At 39.3% G+C, this 16,867-nt stretch overlaps 4 protein-coding genes across 4 annotated transcripts; all 4 read right to left on the reverse strand.

Annotated features, from left to right (window-relative positions):
• Positions 1-828: 828 nt before the first annotated feature.
• On the reverse strand, positions 829-2,127 carry LOC118427015 (craniofacial development protein 2-like). Its single transcript, XM_035836652.1, has one exon. It carries the CDS (start codon positions 2,125-2,127, stop codon positions 829-831), a length of 1,299 nt encoding a protein of 432 aa, XP_035692545.1.
• Positions 2,128-2,712: 585 nt separating this feature from the next.
• LOC118427545 (beta-1,4 N-acetylgalactosaminyltransferase 1-like) lies at positions 2,713-6,778 on the reverse strand. Its single transcript, XM_035837382.1, has 6 exons — positions 6,600-6,778; positions 5,802-5,888; positions 5,338-5,525; positions 4,979-5,119; positions 4,166-4,391; positions 2,713-3,434 (listed from the first exon to the last, which is right to left on the reverse strand). Exons 1-6 carry the CDS (start codon positions 6,688-6,690, stop codon positions 3,244-3,246), a joined length of 924 nt encoding a protein of 307 aa, XP_035693275.1. The 5' UTR covers positions 6,691-6,778; the 3' UTR covers positions 2,713-3,243.
• A 2,115-nt stretch (positions 6,779-8,893) lies between these two features.
• LOC118426831 lies at positions 8,894-10,656 on the reverse strand. Its single transcript, XM_035836378.1, has 2 exons — positions 10,429-10,656; positions 8,894-9,045 (listed from the first exon to the last, which is right to left on the reverse strand). Exons 1-2 carry the CDS (start codon positions 10,593-10,595, stop codon positions 8,898-8,900), a joined length of 315 nt encoding a protein of 104 aa, XP_035692271.1. The 5' UTR covers positions 10,596-10,656; the 3' UTR covers positions 8,894-8,897.
• A 1,276-nt stretch (positions 10,657-11,932) lies between these two features.
• Positions 11,933-16,573, reverse strand: LOC118428236 (chymotrypsin-like elastase family member 1). The gene is made up of 6 exons (XM_035838243.1): positions 16,434-16,573; positions 15,571-15,775; positions 14,400-14,586; positions 13,663-13,747; positions 12,677-12,822; positions 11,933-12,367 (listed from the first exon to the last, which is right to left on the reverse strand). The coding sequence occupies exons 1-6, from the start codon at positions 16,474-16,476 to the stop codon at positions 12,194-12,196; spliced, it is 840 nt and encodes a 279-aa protein (XP_035694136.1). The 5' UTR covers positions 16,477-16,573; the 3' UTR covers positions 11,933-12,193.
• Positions 16,574-16,867: the final 294 nt, after the last annotated feature.

The following is a 16,867-nucleotide window of genomic DNA, read 5'->3' on the forward strand; positions in this document are numbered from 1 at the left end:
AAATCCTTCACTGTCTCCAGCTCTATTCCTCTGCAGCACACAGGTTTGGCGTTCCCCACTGTTTTCACCCTCATCTCTTTAGTTTTTCCTGCGTTGATGATGAGTCCCACTTGGCCTGACTTGTGTTCTAACCTCTGGGTCTTCTCTCTCATCTGGCTGATGGTATGGCACAGAAGAGCAAGGTCGTCCGCGAAGTCTAAGTCATCTAACATGTCCGTCAATGTCCACTGAATTCCTGTCCTGGCATCTTTGGTAGTTTCCCTCATCACCCAGTCCAGTGCAGTTATAAATAGCAGCGGGCTCAAGAGGCACCCCTGTCGCACTCCGGTGGTCATGTTGAAGGGCTCTGTCAAATCTCCTTCGTGGGATACTTGTGCTTGGAAGTTGTTGTAGAAGACTTTGATCATGTTGATGATCTTTGGGGGGATTCCATAGTGGGCAAGGATGTTCCATAGTGATGTCCTGTCGAGTGAATCAAACGCTTTTTCATAGTCCACAAAAACAGCATACAGTTGTGAATTGAATTCTGTTGATTGCTCCACTATGACTCTTAGGGTTGCGATCTGGTCGCTACAAGATCTATTTGCTCGGAAGCCTGCTTGATTATCTCTTAGTTTGGTCTCCATTGCGTTTGCTGTTCTATTGAGGATGATCCTGCAGAGTAGCTTGCTGGCAACTGAGAGAAGCATGATGCCACGCCAGTTTTTACATTGTGTCAAGTCACCTTTCTTTGGCAGCTTTATAATAGTACCTCTCTTCCAGTCTGTGGGTGTCCTCTCTTCTAGCCATATTCTGCTGAGTAGTGGATGCAGAGCTTCAACAGAAAGGTTACCTGCCTCTTTCCAGGCCTCTGGAGGGTCCTGCGGCTTTCCCGTTCTTGAGTGAAGAGATGGCCTTGCGGATCTCTATCTTGCTTGGTGGGCCAGTGCGAATATCGAGCAATTCTATTGTGGGCTCAATTTCCGGGTGATTCGGTGGAGGTGTGCGATTGAGAATTTCTTTAAAGTGGTCTCTCCAGCGTTCCATTTGTTGCTCCTTTGTTGCAAGCAGTTTACCATTCTTGTCTTGTACTGGCTTGTTTATTTGTCTTCTTTTCCCACTCAGTGTTTTGGTGATTCTATAGAGGGTTTTCATATCCTGCTTTGACGCGGCCTCTTCTGCCTCGGCAGCCTTGTCTGAGATCCACTTCCTTTTATCTCTCCTGCAACTTTTCTTTACTTTCCTGTCAGCTGAGTTGTACTGCTTCATGGCATTTGCCTTCTGGTTCCTGGTTCTGCAGTTCTCGATGTTTGCTTTCAGTTTGCGTCTTTCCTCCACTGTCTCCCATGTGCCCTCGCTCATCCATTCCTTCCTCTCCCGCTTTACCTTTCCCAGAACCTCTTCACATGTGCTTGTGTACGCTTCTTTGATGGTCGACCATTCGGTTTCTATTTCATCATCATCTAACTCTTCCTCATTATCCGAATTGTAACGTAGAACATCGAAGCGGTTGGCCAAGGTGAGTACAAACTGCTGTTTTATATCCGGGTTTTTTAGCCTCTCCACATTGTACTTAGTAGTCTTCTGAACTTTCTTTCTGCAAGCGGCGAGACGTACCCTGCAGGCAGCCATAAGTAGATGGTGGTCCGAGCCAACATCTGCACTCCTCTTTATTCTGCAGTCTTGTAGGGTTCCGCGCCACCTTCTAGAAATTGCAATGTGGTCTATTTGGTTCTCGTAGGATCCATCAGGTGATCTCCAGGTCACTTTATGGCTCTCCTTATGTGGGAACAAGGTGCCTCCTATAACCATGTCGTTCACAGAGCAGAAGTCGACAAAGAGCTCTCCATTGTGGTTCATGGTCCCAACTCCGTGCTTCCCCATCACACCCTCATTACCACTGTTTGCTGATCCCACTTTGGCATTCATGTCCCCCATGAGAATAGTGATGTCCCTCTTCTTACGCTTTGCCATGGTGGCTTGCAGCTGTTCGTAGAACAGTTCCTTATCCGCTTCACTTGCATCATTTGTGGGAGCATATGCTTGTATGATAGTTGTGTCCTGGCATCGAGACGTGAACCTAGCAGTGATTATTCTCTCTGAGACCGGTTCCCATTCCATCAGACTCCGTGAACTTTCCTTAGACATAATGGTTCCTACTCCTCTTACATGTGTTGGATAGTCTTCTGGGTGCCCAGAGTATATAATGGTTTCTCCGCTCTGTAGGGTAGTCTTGCCGCTTCCCAGCCATCTTGTTTCACTTAACCCAGCTATTCCTATTTTAAGACGCTTCATTTCAGCTGCTACTTGATGAACTCTTCCGGCTTGGTAGAGAGTTCTAACATTCCAGGTTGCAATGTTAGTGCGGTATTTGGGGGACAAAAGCTTCGGTCGGTTAGACGTCATAGGCTGTCCTCCTCCAGAGGTGTCTTCAAAACTATTAACACGCCTCTTCCCGCCTTGAGTTGATCCTCTAGCAGGTTGAGACTTTCTCACTGAGGTTTTCGTAATCGCGTGCAGCATAGCTGCTATCCACCTATGGGTGATTGACCCAAGGGTTTCTCTTGGTCCATCCTTTGGCGACTACCCAAGCTCCACCCCCTCATTCGAGGTTACAGAGTAGGAATGTGGCACCTACCCCGGGACTAGGAGATTGGTGCATTCGGGCTCTCACACCACGGCAAGGCGGATGGACCGGGAGCCGATGTTAGGGCATCCCCGTGAGAGATATTTATTAGTACTACTATCATAATGTTTACATAGTAGCAACGTTTAGTTTTTCTTCATAACTTTCTTGGCTCTTTAACTTTTAGACCGCCAGTGCAATCCTTTGTCGTTTTTTTTTTTTTTGTAACCTCCACAGAGGCAAAGACAATATCAAATAGGTGTCACTTCCGATAAGCGAAAGGTTTTTGGCACGTCATGACGATTCTATATCCCTGAGGGGCTTTTGAGTTTATCGATGTGCATGATTTACTGATCGATACTTCTTGAATATCCATATTATCCTAAGGCCTGGTAACCACCACAAGCATCTGACTAAAGGGTGTTATACAAGCAGCAGTAATGGGAACATTGACCTTTTTCCTGACAACTAATATATCTTATAACTGAGAAACTGAATCCTACCCTGTCTTTTTTTGACACAATTATTGTTTCCCAACGATATGACTTATTCAACTTTTTCACAAATAAAGTGTGCACAGTACTAGCTGTTACACAAATACTTACATTGAACTTTATGTCATGTTTATACGATGTCGTCTATGTTTTAATCCAACAGTGTAAGTTATCTTTAAAATACTGCCGCTTCATGATGATATCCCGGTAGTTTCCTGCTACACTTCCTCCTGAGCGGAACTTGTTGAAGTCCTTGTTTCGAGTCTGTATGTGGTCTATACGCACTCCCTCACACGCTGCAATTCGTAGTCTTCCCATAGCATCCACAAAGAACTCTGCAACATATTGCAGAAACATATAAGTTCATGGTAAATTTACTGCCTTTATATTTCACATAAACTATTCTGCATTATTAGATGATGCAATAGTTTTCACGAATAGGCCAATGCGTCTCTTTTTCATAGAATATTTTCAATGAGAAAACACGCAGTTTATGAATGGCTTCCGCGACTTTGAACGTACAGTCTTTCTTCCAAATACCAGCAGGGTGAGATAGTTGGTACAAAAAACACAAATACAAAAAAATTACAGTTAATCTTCTCGTGCTATAATTTGCAGACTATTGCCATCTTTAAGAAAGTGAAAGGAAAAAAATAGAGGATTATGCAAGGCATTGAAATCACAAATTTCCACGACAAGGGTACTAATATACGCAAAATTATACTTTTCTGAATAAAGATAAGATGAAAATAAATGTGTATATCGCCTACAGTCATTTTTCATTCAGGTAGCCCCTGTTATATCCAGATGTCGGCAGTATCCAGAACACGGCCCGAGTGGGAGAACGCGTCCTGGATATCCAGAGCACGGCTCTAACAGGACGCATCCTGGATAAGCAATGGTGCCTATCCAGAACGTGTACATGGGGGTATAGCTTCCTGTTTTCGAGAGAGGAGACTATCTTGTTTTTTGTGGTCAGGAGGCCGACATCTTTGTATCTCCGCACAAGAGGTTTATGTAGAGTTTATTCAGCTCCGTAAACTTTTAATAAAAGCATACCCCTCACCTGTGTGTCCATAGCGAGAGTAGGTAGGATCAAAGCCCACCGCGCGGACTGCGTCCGTTCTTCCCATGAAGAAATTGGTAACCTTCGGGGTCAGATAACAGTGAGGGTAGCCGGGAACACTGCGGTAGTGTCCACTGCCTTGGAACAGACAGTCGCCATGTTCGTCTCCAGGTAGGATGGACAGTTTGGAGTACATGAGCTGCTTGTTACCGACCCTACCAGATACCTACACCATGGTCGAAATCAGAATGGCAGAGAGATTAACAATTTGCAAGAGTTGTACAGTATGTTTATTACAGCAAATTGAATTACATTAACATAATATTTTTTGGAAAATAAATTAAAACAAAAAAAACAATAACATATTAACTTTTTAAAAGTAAACTTCAATGATTTTAAAACATTTTTGTTCATTTCAGTTTCAATAACTCAAAACGAAGAATGCTAGAATGGAACGTAGTACCGTGCATTACATATGGAACATGATTCTCGGTAGGAATTTTATACAAAAATCAGACATAATTAATTATCTATACAAAAATAATACAGACAAATTATCTACAAGAACTCAATAATTTCTGATTGTTGCCTGTTTTCATAGCCAGCTGTACCTACTTTAATATTTACTAAAGCTAAGAAATTGCATTTTAAATTTGGTCTGGCTCATCGAATCCATGTTTGCGAAGTCTTTTTGTTAACGTCATTACATGAGATCTTTGGACTAAAGTTTGCTTTTGTTGAATGTAAAAACTCCTTGGATTCTCTTGCACACGTGCCTGGTGCTATAAGACCCCTGTCGACAAATAAACTTACCAAATCCAGATTGGTGTTGTCGAGAACATCAACAAAATTCTCTAACTTTGTCTCGTTGATAAACACATAGTCGTCGTCCACCCACAAGAAGTACGGAGTGGTTACTTGTGACAAGGCAAGATTCCTGCCACCGAACCAACCCTGCAAAAAGTGATGTTTGAAAACAGATATTAAAATTATTATCATGGGGGTTGAAAGCCATTTAAAGCTTTCATACATGTACAATTTTTTCGAAGTAACTGTAAAATACATCTATTGAGTCAGACTCAGATTCTCTAACTGGGAAGATGTCAGTTTTTGGCATTGCATACATGTATAAGGCGTGGCCAAGAATTTGCAAACTAAACAGTCTGGCTTACCGCTCCAAACGGCATGACGTAATGATCCGTGTTTTCCGCCTGCAGATCTTCCACAGGGCGGCTGTCGTCTGCTATGACTATCCGGATCTTCGGGTAAAACATCCGGGTACTGTTGATGAGAGCCTTTACGGACGGGTATCTCAGAAAAGTCTTAGTGATGATTGTCACTTTATTGTTGATGTCGTTATCTAAGAGGGAAAACAGTCAGGTATAGCCTTCAAATATTTTGTATACCATAGTAACAATACTAACCTGTCTTTTATACTTTACAAATTCCTTATAAAAAGACGTTTGCATTGTTTTCAAATTACTGATTTTGGGAATTTTGTGCGATTTTGGACAAGCTACACCATAATATGCAATGTCACGTTGTGGTGTGCTTACCTTACTATGACATACAGAACACAAACCTACAAACAATAGATAACTTTTTGAACATAAAAATATTAGTCAAAATGGAAAACCTTTTCCTGGATAGTAGAGGCGTGGAGACTTCCTGACCCGAATACGGATAGGAAATATCGCCTGATAATCCTGGTAACTAAAGTACACTGAGTGAAAAAAAAGAATAAATAATCATGACACGGGTGCACAACAACAGAACAAATTATTCTGAATTCTAACATAAAATCTAAAATATTGCAAGTCTTATCATCATCATCATTGCAAGTCTTGATGAAGTCTCAAATAATTGTAATTGTTATCGGGTGGGTCGACTACATCCTCGTCGCAGCCAGAGACTGGAGCAACCAAAATTCGACGCTGATTCAGGTGATCTTAATACGACCATAATTGCTTAATTTGGAGCTTTAAGGCCCCTTCACACGACAGCAAGAAAGACCCGGAATGACGTCAGAATTAAAATCCTTTTCTATTCCTAGGAATTCGTAGTGTATTCTACAAACTTCCACTGTACTGTAATCGTTTCTTTTTTCTTTAGGTATTGATCATATTAAAGTGCATTTTTACTTTATCACAGTTTTGTAATATTCTAATTTAGCCCTGGTGCCGTGGCTAGGCTAACCGTGGCACCTATACTGGAGAGGGACTAATTGTTATTATTCTCTAAGAGAAAAAAAAAACACAGCTGCTTTCTATAATTGTATGTCATCATTTTCTTTATGTATTATCTACCGTCATGATTTGGATTTTTCTGTTTCTGAATGTTTTCCCAGGCATTTAGAAATTTATGTTCATCCACATCTTAGCCGTCTTCAAACCACCTTTTTACACACAAGAACAAAAGCAGTACAATAACAAACCTAAGTCTGTGGCATCTATGTCGTACACGGTGTTCACATACACCACGGCCTGCAGCTGGCGGTTCAGCAGGACGAGAGAATTACTGCGCATAATCAGGCACGTCGTACGCCTTCCGTCCAGCTGTACCCCGGATATTGTCTCTGTGACGTCAAGCACACCGTAATATGACGTGTTCAGCTGCACCTGTGATGTACGAGGGATGATCAATAAATTTTTGGCCTCACCCGAAAACAATAAGCACAATTCAAATTTTGAGGCACAGCTTCATAGTATGAAGCCTTTTATCAATATTCTCCAAATTTCAAATCATTATAGTCATTTTTTTCCAGGCATTCGTTTCTTGAAAACCAGAAGGTAAGTGGCAAAAAAAGACAAGGGTGAATTTTGATCAGACATTTGTGGGTCAAGCTCCTCATGCGGTAAATTCTTTGTCATTAACAAAAGCCATTATCAAAATGATCTTATTGATTCTCTTCCTATTTCAAGCAAAAAGAATTGGGTGTCTGACTTTAAGCAGCGCCAAGTTGTCGCGCACATCTTAGTTTGCAGCTCAATTGTATATATGTACGTTTTTTTCTTCTCCCTTACCTAACGTTACTGGGTGTCGTCTGCAAAGTAATGATCACAATAATTTGAATTTTGGTACACATTCATATAAGACATGACATCTTTGCTTCGAAATCTGAGTTGTGCTTATTATTTCTGGGTGAGGCCGAGAACTTTTTGATCACCCCTCGTATGAGTGGGATTGTGCAATACATCAAGGTAGGAAAACGTACTACTAGGCTAACAAGGACAATTGAAAATTGAGTCTTTGTTTCTTTTATGACAAACACTGTATCTTATATAGATGGTAATGATAAAATGTACAACGATTTGTCGTTAAAATGTAACGGTCAGATGAGGGTTAATAATACTAATTTGAACGAGTGAAAAGCACATTTTACGTAAGAAAAGGTCATATTCAATCTAATTTATATTATATGGCTCAGGGCAATACAAGACAAAAGAGTAACATATCGCTTGCTATAGATTATTAGAAAGGTTGTAATGTTTACAGTGCGTTGTCCAATAAGCCTTAGAAGACAGTTATGTTTTAATGTTTATATGTTAGTGTGTAATCTCTTTGAAGTACGGAAATCTTATATTAGGAGTCGTGTGGTACTTAGTCGACATGTCCACATGCTCGAACTCAACAATTTCTTAGCAACCATTTGTCTAACCACATCTGGACTTTGAATCTGCCATTCAATTTTGCAGTCAAATACATGTCGAGCGCAATCTACAGACCGTATGCAAACAGGTCTGGGTGAGATATCTATAGTTATGTCTATAACACCCTCACACTCAGGGTTGACATCGCGGCAAAGCCTAACGATATCACCCCTGACAATTCAGCCAGGGTATTTGGGTATTTGGGGCGTGGCTTCTAACCAACTGGCTTTTTGTTGTCGAAAGCTCGGAAAGGCGCCATATAAGGCGACTCATTAATATTCAAGAGCAAGATAACAGTACCGGCGTAACGTTCTTTCAGCGTCCAGACGTCTTTATCAGGTACCAAATTTAACATTTGTCGGTTCTGTGGGTATAGAGTAACGACGGCATCACCGTATACCGACCTAGCATACGAAAAAAAAAAACAACATTACCATCACGCAAAGATAAACAGATCTTTGTACACGCCGCGCCGTACGCTGTTTGTTCGCAACTTGCAATCCGGTCGCTGATTGGCCCGCGACAAATCAGGCAAGCTCATTAATATTCATAAGCAGGGCGCCCCAAATACCCAAATATCCTGGCTGAATTGTCAGGGGTGATATCGTTAGGCTTTGCCGCGATGTCAACCCTGAGTGTGAGGGTGGTCTATAAGAGACATTGTCTATGTCATTTAAAAGATATATGCAAGCCACTCTCTCAAGCTCTCATTTTGGTTCTGATGACGACATCTCAGTGACTAACCACTTCAACAAAGCGGTCTGCACAAAAAGGACCAAAACCTTTTTTTTTGCCAAACCTGAACGTCTGCACACTTAAAGGCCTCATCAGTATGAAATTGCTCTTTAATTTCCATGAAAATAACTGCTAAAAGTCTACAATAGGCTACATACTGCGGCTGCGTGAAGGGTGGTTATTGCAATGCATGTAAAGTTACATAACCAGTGAGAATTGCCCACAGGAAGGTGAATGGTCACCGAAAATGTTGACTTCACGTATACTTTCTGGCTGTTAATATATATAACATCGTCATCAAATCATGCAGAATGACGATCGCTAGTCTTAAGTAATCGGCTGAAGACTTACCTCTGTCTGTATTTCAGTAGTTCCTGTTTCTTGCTCTGCAGCACATCCTCTTTTTCCTCCTTCGGAATAGCGTTGGCGAAGACTATGGCCTTTTTAGAGCAGTCGCACCGGCTATCTTTGACCTGGTCATTCAACCTATAAGAGCTATAAAGACAAGAAAGTATTAGCTTTTCTCCTTGTTTTCATTAAGAATATAAATATAGTTTTTGAGCTTTGGTCTTAGATCTTTATATTTTTGATAATCCATCTATAGGTCCTTTCGGTCCGTGGTGTATTGTTTTTGTTCATATCTAATGCTATGTGGATTTGATTATATGAATGACAATTGGCAACCTAAAAAATTATCCCATATAAAAAATTGACATAAAAATTTGTCTTCCTTATAAGTAATAAGTGTTCAAGAACGTTATACAAAATTCACTACACACACAGAGCAGGGTGTACCGTACAAAATATTTTAATATTCATCAAAACATATTCGTACACTTGGAAAATTTCTTTGGCATTCTATGACATTTTTTTATATATTTTTTTCTAATCAATGACAAATGTTTTGATTTGTTGCAGCTGCTTTGCCCTATTCACATTGTAACATATGTCGATAACATTTTTAACGGCAGAAAATCGATGCGTGCGCGGATGTTATCTTTATAATCAAACTGACTTGGCCTGGGTGTCCCATACACCCCAACCCCTCACACACACAAACACATACACACCATCAAATATATTCTATGTGCTATAATAAAGTTATTTATATTATGTACTTTAATTGCTAGCCGTGTTGTTGGTGTGCGTGCTGATATGATCACGACAAAATGCCTTATCTAATTTTCCTTGATACCTCCTATAAACAAAAAAATATGATTCTGTGATTAAGAAAACTATTTTGTTCAATTTTTCAATAAAATTTAAGATCTTAATATTTCAACGTGACAAAAATTTTGCAAGATAATAAAAAAGAAGTGAAGGCTTAAATTTCTATCTTCAGTTTTATTTGAGGATTGAAAGTTACTTTAAAGTTACCTGAATATAATTTTCTTTTTTTTTCTTAATTATTCTTCAAATCCTTTAAAAAAATAACCTTTTTTTCACAAGTTTTCCTGAATGTCCTCATTCTACAATGGTACGACAATATGCTGCCGAATTGTCCGGCCTTCAATTAGCAGTTTCGTAAAAATTTAACTCATGTAATATCAGTATCGATGTGGCTGAAATATACAGACTCCAAAAGCACTTCAAAAAGAATTTATAAGACAGTTGAAGACGATGATAAGATCTTGACTAACTGCACGATTATCAGTATACATATATTAGATGAATGGATTTCAAAATAGAAGACCTAAGTCATATCTTTAAATCCGTGTTAGAATCGCACAAGTGTATATTAATTTCAAACAACAGATGGAATAATCAATATCTTTTTTTCTAACAACTACGACATGTCATTCTATTTGGATGTGTTTTAACGTAGTCGAAAGTACTTAAAAGTTTATAGAGATCGGTACGATCTGAAAGATTACTTACTTTGGAAGTGGCTGTTTCTTCAGTAGTTGTCTCATAGGAGGTTTGTACTGTGTATTTACTTCCACGTTCTTCCTTACATAGGTAAAACTGACGATGCCAGTCAACGTGGTCACAGAAATACAAACAGCAACGGCCACATAAAACAGAAATATACGGGACGCCGCCATCTTGAATGTCTAGTCTTCTTTTGTGCCAACGGAAGTTTAGGTTTCTCTCATGCGAGCAAGGTGTTGTTAGTGTATCAAAAGTCTGAAGATCCCACTTAGACCGAGAAGTCAGTAAATTATCTCACGATAAACCTAGTTCAAAATGATGTCGTATTATCTAAATAAAGATCGCACATTCAAAATCGATATCCCACTCGCACAGCTGTGGCGGTAACAAACGCTGACCTCGATTAGTTTACTGTTAAAAACGTTAACGCACATAACGTTATATGTGGTTAAACAAGTGTCAAAGCCAACCAACATCCAAGCGTACGACGGTACTAAAGATTATTTAAACTAGAAAATGTAACATTTGCAGGCAAATACAGCATATTTCAAACATGGCCCTTTCCATGCAACAATAAACTGTTGGCAAAAGCCCCTGTCCAAAAAATGGAACGATCCAAAATAACACCTGTGCCCTCACTTATTGTGTTCCGTACAGAGAAACACAAGACATCAAGGCAATAAGATACGCCCAAATGCAGTAACTCCGATTCTGTATTATCTTTCTTTTGGATGATTCCAAATTTGTTCTCATCTGCTTTGCATATCATTTCATAGGTAGCATATAAAACATGGTCTTTCACCTGCTTTCTTCTGTGTCACTGACGAAACTGACTGACCACGCTGGGCGCGAGGGCACATGTCGAAAATGTTGACCCCGAAGTTGTTACAGCATATTTAGCGCTGTTTCAGAACCACTCTGTACTGTTCAACAGCAGTGTTCCATCCTTTGTTTTGGGAACGTTTAACTATTCTACAATAATTGCAGTGGATTACTGTATTATGGATATACCGATGTTGTATAAATAGTGTCAGATTAATTCATTTGCAATGTCTATGTTCTTCTTCGGGTTGAGGTGGCCAACATCGACATATCGATGTATCTGCCACACGTGTACATCTGTTCTTCTATTTGTACTCGGTAGCTCTAACTTTCCGTTCGGTGAGTGATTTGAAATGTTTACCCTGTTATATTACTTTTTTTTGCAATGCATCAGACTTTATATGTAATATCGATGACAGCTATAACATGTCGGTCAACCGTTAATAACTGTTGTCGATGTCTGAATTTTTATTAGGATAGGCTTATAGATGTGCAAAAGTGTTGATTCACTCCAAAGACATTGATTTTGATATTTATATTTACCTTCGTCTCGACATTTTTGTATTCTACCACAGTCTGTCCTTCCCTTTTGTCCCATCTCTCTCCTTCTCCACCTATATCTAAAGCAGTAATCAATCTCTTATGATATGCAAGTCTTCTAAATTTGTCAAGACACAAAACACGTTGCTGGTGATCAATATCTGTTTATTGAAGCCGTTTTTCTTTCTGCAGAAAATTCCACCATTGTACCATTATGACAAAGTACAATTAATAGTTAACTGCCGTTTGCTCTCCCTATGGCTACAGGCCCGAACAGATGTTAAGTTAGGACCTTGTTTTTTGTTTGTTTGGTGTTACGATTAGAATCGAGCTTTAACATCAACGATGGCCATCCTCACACGGTGCCATTTGGTACCATGAAGGATTGACCCACACCGCTCAAAGCCGACTACTTTCCGACATTGGCCATGTTGTTATCGATCCAGCTGCGGAGATTGCCGACCTTGGCGAACACGGTGGGTTTGAAGGTGCCGACACAGCCGTTGACCCCAAAGCTGACGATGCCTGCCTGTTTGAACTGACCGTTGGACAGAGGACAAGCAAGCGGGCCGCCACTGTCACCCTATATCAATAAAAACAATGAATCAATCACACAAGTGCTAATTTAACTTTAAAGAGCCTCTAAAAAATCTGGAAAAATAGCATAAGATGAAAAGTGACTTATATTTCAAAATATTGTCACAAATTAAAAAAAATAACAACATTGCGTTAAATGAACTTTAACAATAAAATATACTTAAATAAAAACAGCACAAAAAATCTAACATTTCAATAATGGAATCAGTGAAAATAAACCTCTGCAAAGGTTTATGCTACTTCTATGATATAGATTTATTTTCAAAAATTCATTCAAAAGCGCCATATTTCTTACATTGCAGGAAGTCTGATGTCCGTCCCAGTGGCCGGCGCATAGCATTCTGGGAGTGATGATATTCCACCAATACAGGAACCCGTTGCAAGTCGAGTGGGCTACAATGGGCATGAAAGCCTGCTGCAACAGGTCCTGGTCAGCCGTCTCTATTTACATGGTTTGTCAACAGAAAAAAAAACTGTCTTATTTTCAAAGTATAATCTTATTACAAGATTGATATTTTTTCGCATTTTGGTAGCTAAAAAAATAATAAACATTCTTTGCAGAAATGGATTGAAATAAGCAGGCTTGATGCCAGACTTTTATAACCTTTGTGAGGCAAGAGGTACATTAGTATTTTAAACATCAACTTCATGTGCAACCCTCAGATGACCATTTCCACGAGAACAAACATGACATTAACCGGTTAGTACAAGAAAACGAGACATGCGAAATGTCAAAAGATGATCTAGGCTATTCGTGGATCTGTTCTCAACTTCAGTATTAGAAGCTTGGTTCAATAGGGTTGAATATACACACAGGTATGAAACCAGGTAATTAGTACTGCACTAAAAACCCAACACATGCTAGATATCAACCAACAGCGGTGTTGCGACGACTAATTAGCCACGCCATTATTTATTTATATGTTTCGCTGTTTACAAACATCCAGGGCTGCCCAACTAGCCATATGCTATTGCCAAGGGCTAGACCTGGGAGAGAACAATGTTACATATAATGTTAAATACATGATACATATACAGTCACTGCAATTAACATTAATAATACAAAATCACTAGTATTAGCTTAGAAACTATATATATACAATAAGTACACATGGAAAATCACAAAGCATGCGGTAGTTCTGACATTAGTTAACAAAGAATGGATCTCCGATGGACAGCCAGGCTTTAGTTTTGAAGAATGATAATGTGGGGGATGGCTGGGTTTCAAATGGAAGACTGTTCCATAAATGAGAGGCTCTGTGGATGAAACCATGCCCTTACCTTGGGTATCTCCCCAGCCGGCGGTGTAGCATTCCGTGTCGCCTGCAAACTCCTGTCCCGCATCAACCAGGGGCATCAGGGTCACCTAAAATACGCAACCAGGTCAACCCCATAAATTTTCAGTAAGGAATATGCAATTATGCAAACATTATTTTATCTTTTGATAAAATTGGACAAGTTAATTTCTGAAAACTCTATTAAAGACACACTAAACGTATTGGGTTGATTAGGCAATATTTACTAGAAATGGCTACACGTCAAGCTAGAAAAGGAAAAAATATATATCATTTTTACCTTCATGCAAGCAAAAGTTCCATTTTATTTCAAAGTTATGACAATAACAAAGATCATTACTACTTAAGTTATTGCTTTGGGTTCTTTACAACAAAACGTTTGTTATGTATGTTAGTCTTCTAGTACTTTCTCAAAAAATAATGTATATGCATCCTACTCATAATTTTATGTAATGATTGTTATCATGATCCATAGATGCTAACTTTGCCAGTATGCAAGCATGTAATGTCGTTCAACGCCGGTATTATAGCGTTCATATGAGATATTTGTATTTGTAACGTTAAATGATAATACTTAACATTTTGCTTCAATTACACAGAACATTTGTAATTTACATTTTAGCACATTGAGTGGAATTCCTTAAAAAGAAGTCCTGACACCAAAAATCTAAGCGTACCGTCTAAAAAGCCCATTGTATGCTCTTTGCAATAGTAATCACTCACGTCTTCGTTCAACTGGGCGTTGTCACTCAGGAAGAAAAGCGCGACGTCATAGTCGATGGTGTTGGGGTTGTAGCTGGGGTGGATAAGCCAGCCCTGCACGCCTAGAACCTGCTCGGTGGGCTCCACAGTGGACAGGCTGTGCTTCCCGGCCTTCGCCACGATCTGGTTGGGGGTGTAGCCACCATTGCTACATTTTGGTAAAGGTTCAAAGTGTATAAAAGTTTTGTAAAACGCATGTTGAAAATATTAACATAAAGGGTATGGTCTTCTTTCGGAAATCACCAGATATATTTTAATTTAAGCTTACAATGGGAAACTTGCCTGTTACGAAGCAGATTCTCTTATTTCCGCGGTGGCATTATTAATGTATACTAGTACTTTCGTACTGAAAGTAATAGTAATTCATTGTAAAAGGCTGTACGTAGGAAGAAAATATTTTGATTATGATTAATATATTAAAGAGTTTATCAAATCAGGCTGAGGAAAAAGGTCCATGTCTCTAAGTACGCGTGTATCACGAAATGCATTTTGTACAACGTGTAAAAGGTGTGTCAATTAAAAAAAAAAAAAAAAAAACGCGTCTGACACTGTTATGCCACAAACAACTTTACCCATAGTGCATATCGCTGTGTATACGTACTTGTTATTTTGAATTACAAGGTCGTTGACGAGCGCACAAAATAAAAAGATAGAGGTTTGGACACAAACCAAATACGTCCGACATTTAACATACCCAAGTCTGGTCGTGTATAAAGCAACGTCGGGAAAAGAAAAGTTAAAAGCCAATGGCCTTTGACCTTGCGCAGACCAAAAGGTACGGTAATGGACCTTATTAATGATAGAACCATTTTAAAGATTGACTCATTTGACAGGAAAATGAACCTACTACTGGTAACCTTTAATCTATACCTTTCCATTTATTATTTCCTAAGTTACGGTTTGTGTGATATGTTTTCATTCCATTGGTTCTGTTATTGATTACCCTTACTTATTTCTTTTTTTGTTTAATTTATAGGAATTGTAATACGATAATATAGGAAAGCTTTTCATAAGCAAAAGCCTTTTGCCTCCCTTGCACTTTTCATGTTTCATAATTCATTACCATGTACGTTTTGTTTTTTAAGTGCGAAACAAAAAATAGATGATTAAAAAAAAAATTAAAAAACCTTACTCCAGAGCATCGGCGCAGTGGGCAGCTGACAGGACGACGTTGGGAGCGATGAGAGTCCCCCCGCAGAAGTGATGGTTCCGCTCAACGATGTTGAGAGACACGATGGATGTCCATTGGTTCACAGTGGCCTCGATTCCACCCACGATGCGCGAAGAGCCCTCCTGGTATGAATTAGGGAGGACTTTCGTCTTCGGAGCCGGCAAACCTGGACGACAGTGTCAACTATTTATCTATATTTTTTGTGATAGTCCAGTGTAGTTTATAGATTTTTGCTTGCAATTTACGGTAATCTACAAAAACTTGAAACTCTAAGATGTCTGCAGAAACAATACCACGTTGTCTAGGGAACAAACGACAAAGCCTAGAATGTCCACATTTATCCCCGGTTACTAACCAATTAAAATATGTAAACCAATGTGCCTTGTGTCCTTTTCGTTCTACAACTTTTTTTGCCGATCTAAAATTCTAAGCTGTCAGTAAGGTATATAGTCTGCCATACGTGTATATGTTGTCGTTTTACTTTTTTTTACTAGTTATACCCAAAATATGCCTCATCAAAATGCATTATAAAATCCCTTCTTGTTCAAATTGGACTAGTTTTAGCGTCAGGTTTAAAACATATTTCAAATTTGCCATATTTCCGTACCAATAATTTGTGAATAGACAATGATGACGGCGTCTGAATTAACATCAGTATTTCACCAGTACTAGTATTCTCTTGTTTTGGATTTAAGTAACAGTCCCCGTCCCTTACGCAGGGGTTAACGCAAAAAAAAGCCCCAGAATACCACAATGTTCAGGAAAAGTCAGTAGAAGTCATAACGTCCCGTGCATAACACAACATGACGAATTATTCAACTTACCGGCCGCGAGTCCGACGCAAACCAGCAGGAATACGAGCTTCATCTCTGTCACAGCGTTCTTGGCACCGCAAGGAAGTGGTGAAACAGCTCAGTGTGTCTGCATTTTTATACGTTTTTCATCTATGATAACGTCTTTATTGACGCCATAACCGACACTTCTAAGCTTTTTTCAGCTCCTCTACACATGGGTAAGTACAATTATTTAGGAAATTAGAGACAGTTACAACTATCATTTAGAAAATTTATATCGTATACATCTGGCACGTTCCACGTTACAATCCGCTTACGTATTCAAAACATGATATATATTAGACAGATGACTCTTACACGTGGGAAAAAAAGTTTATTGTTGCTTGAAAAAACAGTGTTGCTTTCTTCTTTATATTGTATGTTCTCGTTTCAGCGTTTGCACGAATAGATGTCATAAATGTTGT

Source organism: Branchiostoma floridae, chromosome 12 (genome assembly GCF_000003815.2).
Source record: "Branchiostoma floridae strain S238N-H82 chromosome 12, Bfl_VNyyK, whole genome shotgun sequence".
In the NCBI taxonomy this organism is placed as follows: domain Eukaryota; kingdom Metazoa; phylum Chordata; class Leptocardii; order Amphioxiformes; family Branchiostomatidae; genus Branchiostoma; species Branchiostoma floridae.